This window comes from Nothobranchius furzeri, chromosome 12 (genome assembly GCF_043380555.1).
Source record: "Nothobranchius furzeri strain GRZ-AD chromosome 12, NfurGRZ-RIMD1, whole genome shotgun sequence".
NCBI classification, from domain to species: Eukaryota; Metazoa; Chordata; class Actinopteri; order Cyprinodontiformes; family Nothobranchiidae; genus Nothobranchius; species Nothobranchius furzeri.
The window spans coordinates 43908997-43926942 of NC_091752.1; the positions used below are offsets into that span (position 1 = coordinate 43908997).

At 42.6% G+C, this 17946-nt stretch overlaps 1 protein-coding gene across 3 annotated transcripts in view; it reads left to right on the forward strand.

The window, feature by feature from the left end:
• The first annotated feature begins 9 nt into the window (after positions 1-9).
• Positions 10-17946, forward strand: part of LOC107397260 (interleukin-6 receptor subunit alpha) — a 58826-nt gene continuing 40889 nt past the window's right edge. Inside the window, exons 1-8 of one of the 3 annotated variants that reach the window (XM_070542608.1) lie at positions 10-2466; positions 3398-3991; positions 4137-4260; positions 9717-9895; positions 9982-10145; positions 10222-10366; positions 11593-11759; positions 12733-12844. In XM_070542608.1, coding sequence (XP_070398709.1) covers positions 2385-2466; positions 3398-3991; positions 4137-4260; positions 9717-9895; positions 9982-10145; positions 10222-10366; positions 11593-11723 — 1419 coding nt within the window. In that variant the 5' untranslated portion in view covers positions 10-2384 and the 3' untranslated portion in view covers positions 11724-11759; positions 12733-12844. Of the gene's footprint in view, positions 2467-3397; positions 3992-4136; positions 4261-9716; positions 9896-9981; positions 10146-10221; positions 10367-11592; positions 11760-12732; positions 12845-17946 lie in introns of those variants that run through there. The other 2 variants (XM_070542607.1, XM_054737163.2) reach the window with 2 other exon arrangements.

Here is a 17946-nt window from a genome sequence, read left to right on the forward strand (position 1 = left end):
GAATAAACAGGGCTGCATCAGTCACACTGATATGCATTACCATGGAAACGCATGACACATTGTTTTCAACCAATCAGAACTTTCGTCTGTGGTAGGGCAGAATCTGGTTTGTTTATGAAAGTAGTCCAATCCGGTTACTAAGATTCTTAAACAAATGGGAGATATAAAAAGAAGGCAACGCCATTTTAAGTCAGTTCCACGTTACGTTCCACTTTCAGCAGTTACATGTTGAACTCAGCTCCAGGACATCCGAGTTCCTAAGGATTTCCATCGTCATCACTGGGAAGTGCAGACTGGCCAGATGTACTTCAAACTTTGAGCTGAAATCTGTCAAGCTGGAGATTTTCCATCGTTTTTACCAACGAGACGACGTTCCTTCAAAATAAGAGTGAACTTGCTGACGCCTGCCAACCACTAACGGAGTTATCCTCAGACGGGCGTTGTGTGCTGTGACCGCTGTTTCACCAGCTCCAGTACAACCGAGGTCTTGGAACCTGGCAATTCCTGATCTACACGGGAGACTCCATCTAAGGTACGGCAAAATGGCGGCTCATGTCATCAGCTTCTGAAGCCTCGTGGTAGCCTAGTCATAACAAACCAGATCCGCTACTCAGCCTAGAGATTCTGAACAAAACACACACACACACACACCAAACCGAACCATCTACATCCATATGCATCCATCATTGAGATAGTCCTGGTAGATTGTAAGAATTTATAATTATAGAAATTAAAGATTCTTAAACGATCCCAACTTTCTCTCTTTCTTGTCTCTCAGTCAATACAAAGTGTGGAAGTAAACTCCCTGATGATAAAAACGACCACTTCTGATTGATTATTTAGATTGTATAAATATACAAGATCAGGTAATTAAATTATTTAATTACAGTATATAAATATACAACTTCAAATCATTACACCCTCTAAGCAGAATAAGGATTTTTCTAATGACTTTGCCGCTCTTCTCACTCATCTCTCTATACTCTCTCCCAATATGATAATTGTTCAACATTCACATGGACAATGAAAATAATCTTTCCAGAGATTTCACTTCTTGTCTGGAAAGCTTTGGACCCCAACAATACATCAATTTCCTAACTTATTCTAAATTCCACATTCTGGATCTGATTTGCTGTTCTGGTGTCCCTCCCAATACAAAGCCAGTTTTCCCCCTCTCTGATCACATGTCTATTTCAGGGGAACCCCAGTACAAGTCTCAAAGGGCCACATTAAATTTTTTAATAAGTCAAAGGTCCATTGGTCAATCAACACAGTGCACCTTAATAAACTTAACTTAAACACAACTTGCCTTCTTCAATCAAAACAGCAACAAGCATGCAATTTCCATCCATTTTCTTCTGCTTATCCGGAGTCAGGTCACGGGGACAGCAGCCTAAGCAGGGAGGCTCATACTTATCTCTCCTCAGCCACTTGGGCCAGCTTCTCCAGGGGAATCCCATGGCATTCCCCGGCCAGCCGAGAGGCGTCCTTCCATCATTCAAATATATACTTAAATAAATCTAAAAGTAAAACCCCAGTAATAAATGTATCCACAGCTAATGAAATGCATTCTGTATTTATTACTCCATCATTAAGCTGTTTACTCAGACCACCAGATACTTCTAATATAGGTCAAGCTTTTCAAAAATGCTTAGATGGGTTTAAAGTGGAAGATGGCCTTTAAATGATTTTTTTCTATAACAATCAACAATTTAAACTGGAAAATAATGATTAAAAAAGATTTCCAAACCTTCACATCCAACTGTTAGTGTGACTACAAAAGAAACTTAAATCTGTGAGAGGTTAAATACTTTTCCACACCACTGTATGTTCCTGTGCCCAAATGATCCTTAACTCCAACTTCTCTGTGGTCAAAACATTTTATCCGGCTCCTTTAATTGGACTTCATGCAGCAGTCAAATTCAAAGACAGTAATGACAATGAGGTGGTAGAACGTGAAAGACTGAACCAATCATTCGAACATATTTAATCTTTTAATTCTGAGTGGTCAAGCTGATATTAAGAACACTTTCAGATGGGCTGGATGTTTATGATACTCCAACATGATCTAATAATGTAAAGTATCCACCTTCATGAAAGCCAGTTTGAGTCTGCATCTAGACTGATAATATAGTGGTAGATGAAGCCTTGGGGGGATATTTTGACACTTAGGAGGATTTCCTGCGCTGAACTGGGGGAAGATCTTTGGGATTTCACAATAACGGGTTTTACGGACCGCTCACGGCTGCGTACACAGGAGCTTTATTTATCCTGCCCGTGGTGGATGACAGGCAGTTTCTCCTTCAGCTCTGGAGAGTATGTAGAGGAGAGTTTCCTGCAGTTGTATAATTGATGTTTTAAATGATGCAAGAAAAGGCAAAACAATGTTGATTTTACACCTTTGGCTGAGTGTTCTGTGCGTCATGCCCATTCGCTGCTTTTTTGATGGAAAGTGTCCCAGAAAAGGTGAGAACTTGTAGAATAGATCTGAATTAAGCCTTTGGTTTCATTTTTATTTAAACAGATTTTATTTCTTAACTGAGTCTGAGCATAAAATTTTGTTTAAATAAAAAAACCTTTTGTGATTTAATAAGTTTCCTAAAAGGTTAATCAAGTGATGATTTTATTTGCATTTTTGACATTTTCAGTTCCTTAACTTCAGCAAAAGCAAGTAAACAAGATGTTTTATCTTGCATCTTTCTTTTCTTTATTGATTTATTGATTGTAATTTATTTCAGATCAGAGAAAATACATTTGAACTTGTTTTGTTTGTACACAACTTTCATTTTATGATCTCAAAATTCTGAGCTTTAAATACATTTAAGTGATACATTTTTTGAAATCAAGAGTCATTCAGGAAAAGAAAGCACAACAAGTTTGTGTGTGTGTGTGTGTGTGTGTGTGTGTGTGTGTGTGTGTGTGTGTGTGTGTGTGTCCAGGTGCAGTCCTGTTTTCTGTCTGATAAAGTATCTTTTCCATGCATTTGGATTAAATGTTTTCAGCATTTAAAATCAACACTTTCTGATACTTTAAATCTAGACGGGGTGCAGCAAAAAGAAGTAAACAACAAAGATCTAAGATGGGTTATGGACAGTGTTTTGAGTTCTGCACTAAATTTAAGTGTGTAAACATTTAAGGGTGAACTAGTTATGTAAATAAGTGTGAGATGATGCAAGCGGAGAATAATTTCTGGTAGAAGAGAAAATAAATGGAGAGAGACGTATTAAAAGAGGAAGTGTCAAAGGAGAGGGTAATTTGGGTTGTGCAATGTTGCATCCTTTCTGAGCTGTGCCTATTTAACTGTGACCAACACTGAAGCCTTAAGTCCAAAATATCACGATGCACAGTAGAAAACATGTATTGCGTATTAACTTTTGTGTCACATATTTCTGTGCAGACCCTCCTACTGGTGTGGTGGCTATTACTCCAGGAAGTAGACTGGTCCTATCCTGTAGCGGGCATGTGAAGGTGGACGGAGTAAAGGTTGTTCTAAACAGTTCAAACAAAAGAAGGCCAGCTTCAGTCCGACATGCAACCACTCAAAAGGGGCCCAGTAATGCTGTAGTCCCCACTAAAAATGATCAGACTTCTCTGCTGAATCCAGTAAATGAGAGAAACCTTTCTCCTACTGCTGAGACCGGAGTCAGCTCTGAGCAGGACAAATACACCGTTTCCCCTCTCACGGTCCATCCAGCCTCCATGAGCAAAATGATGATGGATGGTTTCGACTGGGAGGATAAAGAGATGGAAAGTAATGATGATGAGGTGGAGGAGGGAAAAGGGAGCAGAGTAACTAGAGGCGTCAAACCGAGGCCTGAGTGGACGTGGAACAAACAGCTGGTGCAAAAAGGAGACACAAACCAGGGGGAGGTCACATTTCTGAATCACGGAACGTCTCTCTCTCTGGAGTCGGTGAGACTGACAGATGCAGGGCAATACACATGTCACCACAGAGGGACAGAGACATTTACTGTTAAATTAGTTGTTGCAGGTGAGTTACTATAAATAGATTGTAAAACATTTACAGTAGGACAGCCATCATCATGTACATCTGGATTAAAGGCAGTGGAATTTGAAATGACCTTACTGCAAACATTAACTAAAGATAAACAATTACATGTGTTTGTGTCTTTTAGATCCACCAGAGACTCCCAGTCTGTCCTGCTACAAAAAGTCACCCAGAAGTACAATCCACTGTGAATGGAGGCCTCGGAAGCCCATCACAAAGCTGCCTAGCAGCTACCTCCTACTGAGCAAAGGGTAAGGATTCCAAATATGTCTGAAAACATTTCATGTTCAAGATACACAGATTGCGCAATCATCTTCTTATCAAATTTGTGAATTTGTGGGAGACATACCTGCAAATTTAAAGCCATTCTTTGCCATTTTTTCATGTTTTTAAATGATTTTCTTGAGCCAGAATGTGCTATGACACTTTACAGGGTTAATAAAAGGTCGCCCCTGTTGCCATATCACCACATTTATAACTTTTAGTGTGGTGGGCCACCACTTGTTGGCCACCTGGCACTGCAGTCTAATTCCAGCACGTTTCCTACATGTTTTAGATCATGAACAGCTGATTTGTTTGTTTTAGTGATGACACTCCTATTTACACTAAGGGAGGCTGGGGAGACATACAGTTAGATTAAGGTGTTAAAAAGATGACCTCACAGCAAGGAGATAAGTTTAATTTTTGGTTTGACCACAGAGAACTAATTCCAGACACTTAGGAGTGCTAAAGTGTGCCCTTTTATTGTAACAGGACTAAACTTTATATTATCATTAAGGGTGGGACTCGATTTAAAAAATTAATTAATTAGTGACTTTGTAATTAATTCATTAATCACATTTTAATCATTCGGGAAAATGTGCCCTCAAAGCTATTTTTTAAATGAAAAATAATGAGGCAGAGAATCAACCATTAGGCATAGTTATTACTGTAAACTAAAGCTTTTTAATTTGTAATTGTTATTGTGTAGTCTATGGTTCCAACAGCAGGTGTACTGTTAAAAACAGATTATCTGGGATTACTATTGACTTTTCTAGCCCAAGGAATGCACTGGGGGGTGACTGGTGACCCATCCAAGATGGCGGTCCACAGTTACACTAGCACCAATTGAAAGCCCCAGCCCATGTAACCTCTATAAGTATATAGGGAGCCTAAGTCACGTTCATCTACTTCCGGACCATGGAAGAACAAAAAAATGAATGCAAGTCAATGGAGCTAAAAACCAGTGGCGGATTTAGCAATTTGGGGGCCCATGGTAAACACAGACATGGGGCCCTCCACAGCTGCAGTACCTCTCTCTCTCTCTCTCTCTCTCTCTCTCTCTCTCTCTCTCTCTCTCTCTCTCTCTCTCTCTCTCTCTCTCTCTCTCTCTATATATATATATATATATATATATATATATATATATATATATATATATATACTTTATATCCTCTCCCTGGGCTGCCACCTTACCGCCTCTCCCTGGGCTGCCACCTTACCGTTGTGGAGGGGTTTGAGTGTCTCAGTGATCCTAGGAGCTACGTTGTCTCAGGCTTTCTGCCTCTGGTAGGGTCAGCCATGGCAAACAGGTCCTAGGTGAGGGATCAGACAAAGAGAAGCCCAAATACCTCTTATGATGAATTATATAAATGGAAACCGTGTTCCCTCGCCAGGACATGGGTTACCGGGGTCCCCCTCTGGAGCCAGGCCTGGAGGTGGGGCACGTTGGCTAGCACCTGGTGGCTGGGCTTTCACCCATGGAGCCCGGCTGGGCACAGCCCGAAGAGGAAACGTGGATCCCCCTTCCCATGGGCTCACCACTCGTGGGAGGGGCCAAATGGGTCGGGTGCAGTGTGTGACGGGTGGTAGTCGAGGGCGGGGACCTTCGCGGTCTTATCCTCGGCTACAGAAGCTGTCTTTTGGCATATGGAATGTCACCTCTCTGGTTGGGAAGGAGCCTGAGTTGGTGTGTGAGGTTGAGAGGTTCCGACTAGATATAGTCGGACTCACCTCAACGCATGGCTCTGGCTCTGGAACCAGTTTCCTTGAGAGGGGTTGGACTTTCTACCGCTCTGGAGTTGCTCCCACTGAGAGGCGCCGAGCAGGGGTAGGCATACTAGTTGCCCCCATCTTGGTGCCTGTGCGATGGGGTTTACCCCAGTGACTGAGAGGGTAGTCTCCTTCCGCCTACGTGTGGGGGGACGGGTTTTGACTGTGGTCTGTGCTAATGCACCAAACCACAGTTAGGACTACCCACCCTTTTTGGAGACCTTGGAGGGGGTGCTGGAGAGCGCTCCTTCCGGTGACTCCCTCGTTCTGCTGGGGGACTTTAACGCTCACATGGGCAATGACAGTGAGACCTGGAGAGGTGTGGTTGGGAGGAACGGCTCCCCTGATCTGAATATGAGTGGTGTTTTGTTATCGGACTTCTGTGCCAGCCATGGTTAGTCCATATTGAACACCATGGTCAGACATAAAGGTGTCCTCATGTGCTCTTGGCACCAGAATACCTTAGGCCGCAGCTCGATGATCGACTTTGTTGTTGTTTTATCTGAGCTGCGGCCGCATGTCTTGGACACTCGGGTGAAGAAAGGGGCGGAGCTGTCAACTGACCACTACCTGGTGGTGAGTTGGCTCAGATGGTGGGGGAGGATGCCGGTCAGACCAGGCAGGCCCGAACGTATCGCAAGGGTCTGCTGGGAACGTCTGGTAGTCTCCTGTCAGAAGGAGCTTCAATTCCCACCTCCGACAGAACTTCCAAAATGTTCCGGGGGAGGCGGGTGACATTGAGTCTGAATGGACCCTGTTCCATGCCGCCATTGTTGAGGCGGCCGACCGGAGCTGTGGTCGCAGGATCATCGGAGCCTGTCATGGTGGCAACCCTCGAACCCGCTGGTGAACACCAGCGGTTAGGGATGCTGTCAAGCATGGGAGGAGTTGAGACCATGGAGCCAGTCTTCCGTACGGCTTTGAGGAGATTCTGGTCCACCATCCGGAGCCTCAGGGGGGAAAGCAGTGTGCTACCAACACTATCCATAGTGGGGACGGTGTGCTGCTCACCTCTATTCAGGATATTGTGGATGGGTGGGCAGAATACTTCGAAGACCTCCTCAATCCCACCGACACGTCTTCCAGTGAGGAAGCAGTCTGGGGACTTTGGGTTGGCCTCTCAAATCTCTGGTGCTGAGGTCACTGAGGTGGTTAAAAAGCTCCTCTGTGGCAAGGCTCCAGGGGTGGATGAGAGCCGCCCGGAGTTCCTTAAGGCTCTGGATATTGTGGGGCTATGTTGGCTTGTGCGGCTCTGCAATATCGCGTAGACATCGGGGGCAGTCCCACTGGACTGGCAGACCGGGGTGGTGGTCCCCTTATTTAAAAAGGGGGACCGCAGGGTGTGTTCCAACTACAGGGGGATCACACTCCTGAGTCTTCCTGGTAAGGTCTATTCAGGTGTTCTGGAGAGGATGGTCCTTCAGATTGTTGAACCTCAGATTCAGGAGAAGCAATGTGGTTTTCGTCCTGGCCTTGGAACACTGGACCAGCTCTATACCCTTAGGGGGATCCTGGAGGTTGCATGGGAATTTGTCCAACCAATCTATGTGTGTTTTGTTGATTTGGAGAAGGCGTTTGACCGCGTCCCTCGGGGGGCCTAGTGGGGGGTACTCTGGGAGTATGGGGTACCAGGCCCTCTGATATGGGCTGTTAGGTCACTGTATGACCGGTGTCAGAACTTGGTCCACATTGCCGGCCGTAAGTCGGGCTCACTCCCAGTGAGAGTTAGACTCCGCCAAGGCTGTCCTTTGTCACCGATTCTGTTTATAACCTTTATGGACAGGATTTCTAGGTGCAGCCAAGGTGTGGAGGGCATCCGTTTTGGTGGCCTGAGGATCAGGTCTCTGCTTTTTGCAGATGATGTGGTCCTATTGGCTTCATCAGAATGTGATCTTCAGCTTTCGCTGGAGCGGTTCGCAGCCGAGTGTGAAGCAGCTAGGATGAGAATCAGCTCCTCTAAATCTGAGACCATGGTCTTGATTCGGAAAAGGGTGGAATGCCTTCTCCATGTCAGGGATGAGGTCCTGCCCCAAGTGGAGGAGTTTAAGTATCTCTGGGTCTTGTTCACGAGTGAGGGAAAACTGGAGCGTGAGATCGATAGGCGGATTGGTGCTGCATCTGCAGTGATGTGGGCATTGTACCGGTCTGTCGTGGTGAAGAGAGAGCTGAGTCAGAAGGTGAAGCTCTCTATTTACCGGTCAATCTATGTTCCTACCTTCACCTATGGTTATGAGCTTTGGGTAGTGACCGAAAGAACGAGATCGCGGATACAAGAGGCCGAAATGAGTTTTCTCCGAAGAGTGGCTGGGCTCTCCCTTAGAGATAGGATGAGAAGTTCGGTCATTTGGGAGGGGCTCGGAGTAGACCCACTACTCCTCCACATCGAGAGGAGCCAGTTGAGGTGGCTCAGGCATCTGGTCAGGATGCCTCCTGGACACCTCCCTGGTGAGATTTTCCAGGCACGTCCAACCAGGAGGAGACCTAAAGGTAGACCCAGGACACGGTGGAGGGACTATGTCTCTCACCTGGCCAGGGAATGCCTTGGGATTCCCCCGGAGGAGCTGGCCCACGTGGCTGGGAAGAGGGAAGTCTGGACCTCTCGCCTTAGGCTACTGCCCCCGCGACCCGACTCCGGATATGCAGATAAAAATGGATTAATATATATATATATATATATATATATATATATATATATATATATATATATATAAGAAAAAAATCTGTTTAATCAAATTAAAATAAAAAAATATACATAAAGCTGTGTCTGGTTCTAGCATTTCATATTTCCTACTGCATGAGTTCAGATGTATTAATCCATGCACTTAAATATTAATGTTCTGATTTTATTGAAACACTTGTTTTGTAATAGTTTCTTTACTATTGTGATCAAAAATATTTAATCTCAATTCCGAGGCTGCTCTGTAAATAGTTTTCAAATAAACAATACACATATCAACTTCTGATCATTCCATATCAATTTCAGACTTAAAATAATATATTGCTGTAAACCACACCCACTTCTGGGTTATGCCACGCCCATTCCGAGTACAGATACAGTTACTTTAGTTGGTTGAACAGATACAGATATAGATAGTGGTGTACTCGCTCATCCCTACCCAAAACCCATTTTCAGCTGTGTTTGTGCATTTTCCTGTATCTGCTGCAAATTTAGAGTTTTACTTTGAAAATTGTGAAAACTCCAGAATGGAGCTGGTGGTCTCTTTTCTGAAACCTGGATTTTCTGACAATTAATTATGCACTGAGAAAAAAACACAGCAATAAAAACTATGTATCCTGTCTACAAAGATCATGTAATGGCCAGCACAGAATAGGTATGTCAATCTATTTTTTTTAATCAGCTGTTAGTGAGTGAGTGCCAAGACAACAGCTGGTTTGAATAAAGCCCAATTTATTCTTCTCCATCTGCATCAGTGCAGAGACATGCAACACCACATACATATATATGTATATATATGCAACATTACAAGATACATAAATCACGTGCAAACAGCAAATGAACAAAATGAGATACTATTTGCTAATAGACCACAGTTGTACGTATAAAAAAGTTTTAGATTACACCTCCTAGTTTGAAAAGCCTCCAAATATAATTCTTAGATCCTAATGTTTAAATTGTGGGATCGTTTTTTTATTCAGTTATTTTTTATTCCCTCAGTAAGCCAGATAACTTCCACCAGATTCCCTGCTCGTACTCGTCTCAGCGGTCCCTCTGGTCATGTGCTCTGGAGCAAAACGAAAACGAGCTGAGGATCCCACATGTGGCCTCCCTGTGTGTTTCGAGCTTCGTAGGAAACACCACCAGCCCTCTATTTTTTTTCAAACCTCTAGACATCTGTAAGTGGGAGTACTAATTACTCACACACACTAAAAACACTGGTAACCTGAAGCTGAAATCTGTTTTTTTCTTCATGGTTCTTAAGTGAAGCCTGACCCCCCCTCTGATGTGAAAACCCACCAGCTGGAACAGCAGGAGAAAAAGATAAAGGTCACCTGGAACTTGCCACTCACCTGGAGCAAGCAAGATAACTTCTATGACATAATTTATGAGATCAGATATCGACCCTTGACATCTGTAAATAACCTGGTGAGTTATGACTAACACTTCGATAATCTACAGATCGCCAAGATTGTATTAGTTCCTTTTCCGTGTCTCCTTGCAGGTGTGTAAAATTAAAAGCAATCGCTTCTACATCATTGCTGATGCTTTGCCTGGTGTCGAGTATCTGATTCAGCTTCGAACCAAGGAAGAGTATGATGGACTGTGGAGTGAGTGGAGCTCACCTGTATATGCCAGGAGCTGGACAGGTAAACACACACACACACACACACACACACACACACACACACACACACACACACACACACACACACACACACATGACTCTTGTACAATGTATATGTTTTTTAAATGACTCTTGTATATACGCTTGTGTGGACCTCCATTGACTTCATTTTAGTGTAGGGCTGCAACAAACGATTATTTGGATAATCGATTAATCGGATGGGGTCTCGACACGATTAATCGATTAATCAGATTACATAGGGACATTTTTAAAAACTGCTAAGGAAACGTTATTTCTCTCTTTCCTTCACTTTATTAAACACAACATTATTAGAAAACAGTTCAATAGCAGAAAAACAACATGCCATCACCTAAATTGTCTTATAAGGTGTATAGACAGAGACCCTAAGCTACACCTATCTGTGACCTAAAATGCTTGGTCCAAGTTAAACAGCAATTCTCATCTGTTTTGTTTGATCTCATCTCTAGACATTTATTATAATTGGGGATGTCAAACAACAAATTTTTAAATGTACTTAAACATAGGCTGTGAATTAATCAAAATGAATCACTATTTCCCAAAATGACTGAAAAAATACCAAATAAAACAAAAGTAAATGAATGCCATCCTCCTTGTGATGATGCCCTGGGCAACTGCCATAAAGTCACATCAAGAAATGCTGCTGATCATTCCAATGATCCCAAATAGACTCACATTAGGCCACATGAAAGCAACTGAACCCCAAATATATTAACCAGTATATAACTGCACTCACACAACACGCCTGCAGCAACAGTTAGGACTCCTCCCTCCCTTTTAAAAGCCTTTTCGCTTCTGAGGACATTGTGGTTGTAAAACAACATACTAGTAATCTGGCCCCGGTGTGATCAACCAGTTTCTGCTGGAATGTGGTCGCACTTATGATTTTATAGACTTTTTTTACGAGCTTAGGGCATGTCTAGCCTGTGTAATAATCCGGGGCTTGGGTGAATCACTTGAAAAGTTTTAACTTACCCGGACACAGAGCTCTCTCCCTCCTCGCTGATGATTCTGACATGCTTGCTTTTAAGATGCTGCATAATCACTGTAGTACTCCCGTGCCATGCTAAGTCTGACCTACAAACGTTGCAGGTAACGAATGTCTTCGCCTGATTTAACTGAAAATGCTCACAAACTTTAGAAGTTTTTACTTATTTTGGGTCTCGCTGCTTCTGCCATGTTCCTCTTCCAAACACCTGCCGGTGTTAGAACAGGTGTTGTGTCAGAACAGCATACCTGTCAGAGGAGCATACTTGCGGATAATGCGCATGTGCGCGCATGCGCATTACTCGACAACTCCGGTACGTTCTACAGAGGCATCAGATGAGCATACGGACTAGAAAAGATCGGCGAAAAAGTGAAACTACGACTAAAATGTAAGTAATTCATTTATATTCTTTAATGTTAACACATTATTTGATATATTTTGTACTTTAGTCACAGTTTTCAGTGTGCAGTGCATTTTTTGACTGCCAATTTCTGCACGTAATTTAATCGCTGATGAAACAACTAAACTTTGATGCCTGAACGTCATGTAACGGCTATGAAACATATTAATAGTAACAAGAAGTAAAAAAAACAATACAAGACCAACAATTATACAGTCCGTGAGGAAATTAAAGTCAGCATTTTAAAGACGAAAGGGGCTATTTTAATAGATTCATATAATATGAACATGTTTCTAATTCCGTGTTCCTCCTGAAAAAGTTTTGTTTTTGACTAGAAATATGATTAAATAACATGTCTGACTACTATGTTAGTGAGTTTTTTATACTTTATTTCTGCTTGCTTAAACTATTTTGCTACTTGTTTAAAAACGCAGGAATGTGATTCAAAACTACAAACCAGGAAGCAGAAAAATATCTAGATATAAACCAACACATAAAAAGATTTGTCTCTGTTAAAGTGAAACATGTTAAAAACCATATTTCTTTTATGTATCTACCCGTAAATCATAATTTTGTAAGGAAGCACACAGATAAGAATGGTATAAGTATGGAAATACCACACAGACAGAGAGGAAAGCTCTACAAAGAGTCATAAAGTCTGCAGAGAGGATCATAGGAATAACACTTCCTTCCATGGACTATGTGCACATACAACACTGAATTCCAATGTGCAGGGACTGTTGATCCGTGTGCAAATGGCAAATAAATGTCTTCAGTCTTGAGATAAGAAACATTTTAGAAGTAAAAAATTGTTTGAATGCTGCCTCGTCATATTTATAATAATTTACTTCCTCAACATGCGGTTGTTTTCAGTGTATATGAACATAATTGACTGTATAATTATTTTTTTAAATCAGAAGTTTTAATTTTCAAATTACTTCCTTGTTTTCATTTTTTACAGTAAAATGGAAGGCAGATGGGATGAGATATTTAATCTCCTTACCAAGGGTTCCTATCCGCTGCACTACACCAAAGGACAAAGGCAAAGCCTAAGGAAATACTATGCCTCTAAATTCAGCATTCATGGTAAGTTGTTAAGATTTAAGCATACATCACATTTTCTGATAATACGCCATATGACTAATGTGTAAATTCTTTCAATAAAGCTGGGGGTCTATTCTTTGGACCCTTGCCTAGGCGAAAAGCCATTAAATCAAAAGAGGAGGCTTGGACCAACTTTAGGGAAATCCATTCTTCAAAAATGGGAGGACACAGTGGCATTGTGAAAACTCGCAAATCATTGTGTTCTAAATTTTATTGGCATGGTTGAGAAATGGTATGTTACCTCATTGTTAGCAATCTCTAATATACAATATTTATAAATTTCATAAAGCAAAATACCTTTTCTAGCTGTCTGAATGTGACCATTGCCAAAGAGTTGGACCTCCACTGAAGGTAGTCGAAACACTGGATTGCATCAAGGTGACTGTCCATTGTAATTCTGTTAGTTTATTACTTCTATGTTACTTCTGTTCATAAACATTTAATCTATCACCAACAGGTATCTGGTGTGTGGGAGCTGGTCGGAATGGATCTGACAGGTCCGCTTCCCCAGACCCCTTCTGGCTACAAGTACATATTGACAGCCACGGATTATTTTTCAAAGTGGGTGGAGGCTTTCCCTCTGAAAACCAAGTCTGCAGAGGAAGTCTCCCAAAATTTATGCACGATTTTTTATCGGCATGGCTGTCCTCTGCGCATTCTTACAGACCAAGGGCGAGAGTTTGTGAATCAAGTAAGTTATGTTTAATATAAATTTTTAATTGGCCTAAAAGTCAAATCTGTAAAATAACATTATAATGTGCCTCATTGTTTTTTTTAGATCAACAGCAAACTATGTGAGCTCCTTTCAATTGAGAGGAGTGTGACAGCAGCATATCACCCGCAGACTAATGGATTGGATGAAAAAACAAATGACAACATTAAACGGTGAGAAAACAATTACAGCAGTTTCTTGTTTTAACTTCTTTTGACAATTGCTTTGAAGCAAGGTTGAGAAACAAGGGCCCGGGCGGGATTCGATCCCCAGACTCCCGGGTGAGAGTCATGCATGCTAACCAGTCAGCCAAAGGGAGATCCGTTTGGCTGACTGGTTAGCATGCATGACTCTCACCCGGGAGTCTGGGGATCGAATCCCGCCCGGGCCCTTGTTTCACCACCTTGCCACAGCTTAACATGTCCTGTAATTGTACTTTGTAAAGTTAGGTCTCAGACTTCACTGAGTTAAAATAATTTCCATATATTCATTCATCTATGGCTTTGTGACTAGAAAATGAGAATAAATATTTCAAAGATGTATTGAAATTCAAGTATTTCTTATTGAAGCATGAAACTCTTTTTTTCTAGGGCCCTCAGAAAAGTTGTTAATGAAAGGCAGGATGATTGGGATCTGTATCTAGATGCCACTTTGTTTTCACTGAGGTCCAAAATGCACACCACAACAAAATTCTCACCATTCTACCTAATGTATGGAAGAGAGGCAAGGTTCCCATGTGAACTTCCTGTTGAAATGCCGGTAAGTCTGCCTGTCATGAGTTATGTTGGAATCTTCCTTTGTACTAACATATTAATATACATGCTGATTTTGTAAATACTTGTAATCGTTTTCAGACATAGAATCTTTTAACAGTAATGTTTTTATAACAGTGTCTAAATGTGTAACATTTGTATTGCAAAAACATGATCTGTTTTTGCAATGTAGCTGTCATCTATTATCCTTCCAATGGAATACAGCGAATATGTAAATGAGTAAGAAAAAGTACAAAAGGACCGAGATGAGTAGGTAAAAGAAAATGTGGAAGTGGCTCAACAGAAAATGAAGGAAGCATATGCAAATAGGGCAAACAAAAAATACAAACATTTTACATTCAAAGAAGGGGATGAGGTGCTGTTGTACAATGTAAGAAAAAGAAGTAGAAAAGGAGCCAGGATGGAGCGTGACTATTCTGGCCCATACACAATCCAGCAACTCTTGGGCAAGACTGCTATGCTGACAACTATGACAGGGAAACACTTGAAAACAAAGCACAGCATCACTCACCTAAAGCCCTACAAAAGAGGCAATGTGGGACACAAGGAAGCTGGGCCAGATGAGAGAGGATTATAAGACACCTTTCGTCAAACTTTTTGACAGGTCTATTGTTCTTTGACCTTTTTGACCTTTCAGTCCTATTGTTCATTTGACCCTTGACCTTGCCCCCCTTTCCTATCATTAATCAAATGGACAGGTGTATTGTTCAATCTTTGCCCCCCCTTCCGTATCATTAATCAAATGGACATGTGTATTGTTGATCGTCCAGATGGCCTAGACCCCCCACGCCGCATCATCAATGGCGTATTGTTGAACGTGTCCAGATGTCCATGATCCCCACGTCATAGGCTAATGTGTGTAATGGCGTGTGAAGTTTCTTTTTGTGATAGCCCATCGGTTCCCACAGCCCCCTCCCTTCTGAGTGTAATCCTATTGTGTATAACTCTTTAAAAGCTCAGATCTGTCCGAATGGTGAAAAGCCGAGCTCTAAGAAAAAATGATGAACCACGAGGAGCTGAATGAAGCACCAAGCCGCGCTGAAGAGGTGCCTACTACATCCGACGCTTCAACTTCAACTCAAAAAGTGAAAGAAGAGAGCGTGGATACGCCGCTGTCAAAAACCATGCTTTGTGAAAAATCCATCGCTATACATCAGATGCCGGCTGGAATTGTTGCCCTCCGCAAATCTACATTTTACATCTGCAGAGTGCAGGTTCCTCCTTTCGGCGGTAAAGAGATCTTGGAGCAAATATGGCAGTTGGAACCTTACGGCTATACCGGTAGTTTTGGGTACCGGTTCAGCTACGACACTAAGGAACTGTGTTTAATCCAAGATGTGGCTGAGGGCGAACCTCTTAAATCCTATTTATCAAACTCACCAGCGGTTCTCTCCTACAACGATTGGGCTGTGCTCAGGCTGGCTGTTCCACGCAAGGTGCACAGAGATGATCCTGAGAGACCTCGTCCGCCTGTCAATCGCAGTGGGCCGCAAGCTCTTCCAACGTTGGATGAAATCCAGAACGCTGTGACAGCATTCAGCGCTTCATGGGAGGGGGAAGAGGATGCTGATGGAGAGTGGATGTTCAAGGCCTCGGTCCGTGTGAGAGGATTTGAGCTCTTTTTTGTGCTGGAGAATGTGCATTCTGTATGTGGAATTTACCGCCTTCTACAGGTTGTACCTTTCGAAGCCTGGTGTGAAAAAATAAATGAAGTGGAGGATCGTATTACTTCATTTTTTCGTACCAGCCGCTGTTGGAACGACATTCTGACAGTGCGAAAAAAGCTGGAGTTCTAAGACCTGCCTTAGGAGGAGGAGGAGGAGGAGGAGGTTGCATCATCATACCACGCCCCCCACCCAGCACTAGTTATAAAGAGCTTACAGTTAGAAACCATTTCATCCAGACGATCTAGGCATCAGCATGACGGGGTTCTACAATCAGACGACCCTTAAAGACCTTTGGAGCCCACCACCGAGCTGGGTACTAACGGATTCATCACCACCGAGATACAACACCAGTCCGAGGTCCAGATCGCTACCATCACCACCACCGCCGAGATACAACGGCAGTCCGAGGCCCGCATCGGCACCATCGTGTTTTCCAGAGGATAACCTACCACGACTCCCCACCATCATGGAGGTTCCGGAGAACGTACCATTCAGGCCCTGGGTCGATGGGGCTGATCCACCTTTGGTGACATCAAACCCTGAGCCGCCGCCAGGTCATGAGGAGGAGGAGGATGTGCAACCCCTCGACATCCAGAGCACCGATGAGGAGCCTCACCGTCTGCCTGACTGGGTGTTTTCAGAAGACAAAGTAGACCGTGTGAAAATGGGTCTTCTTCACTTGGTCAACATGGCGATCAAAGCTCACTTACCAACCATCTGCCACGGATGCAAGATCGATCACCCCAGTCAACGGCAACACGAATGTCTTTACGTAGCTGAAAATGAATTATTTTACGATTTTCACTTTACGGACATTATTCGCAGGGTTTTAACACCTAAACTGATTCCGGCTCTTCAAAGTTTTCTCAGTCTGCACGGCTTCCAGCCTCTGGACACTGAGATTCTGTTCACCATGGCTGTGACGCAGCTGCACGGATTCAGGGCTGTGATGCCCATTCACAAAGACATTTTTCCGGTGTACGATCGCCTGTCCAAAGCTGACCTGGACGCGCTGTCCGGGGTGGTGATGGAGTGAGCGAGTTGCGGAGGGTCTCTTCTACAACTTTATTATTATATTTGACGACAGTATGATTAGATTTTAGTTCTGACTAGTGTTTAGATTAGACTGTGTGATTTTATTCATTATATTTGACGGCTGTTTTTTACAGTATGATTAGACTGTGTGATTATATTTGATGACTGCTGTTTTTTACAGTATGATTAGATTGTGTGTACAATTTATGAAATAAAAAGAACTAATGAAAACAAATGTGCATCATTTTTGCCAACCATTCATCAGAGATGGAGGAGGTAATGAAAAAGGTTTATTTTACACCAGAACATCAGGGTAGTTACGGTGGTGTGGAAAGGTTTAGAACCGGTTTACAACAAGATATTGGGGAGAAAGTTTCATCGGATAAGGCTCGCGATTTTCTCTCAGAACAAGACGCCTATACACTTCACAAACCTGCAAGAGTTCATTTTCCGAGAAATAAGGTTTTTGTCTCAGGGCCGCTAAAACAGTTTCAAGCTGACTTATGCGACATGCAGGCCTTGTCAAAATCAAACGACGGCTTTAATTACCTATTAACCGTCATAGATGTATTTTCAAAGAAAGCCTATGTACGAGCCCTGAAAAACAAATCGGGGAAAGATGTTACAGAAGCTTTTGCTTCAGTTTTGAAAGACAGCGGTGTCCCTAAAAAATTGCAAACGGATTCCGGTAAAGAATTTTTTAATAAGAAATTTGAAGCCCTCATGAAGAAACACGAAATTGTGCATTTTGCCACAGCCAGCAGCGTAAAGGCCAGCGTTGTGGAGAGATTTAACAGGACTCTAAAAGGTAGAATGTGGAGATATTTCACAGCCAAAAACACCCATCGCTACATAGATGTAATTCAAGATTTGGTGAAAGGTTA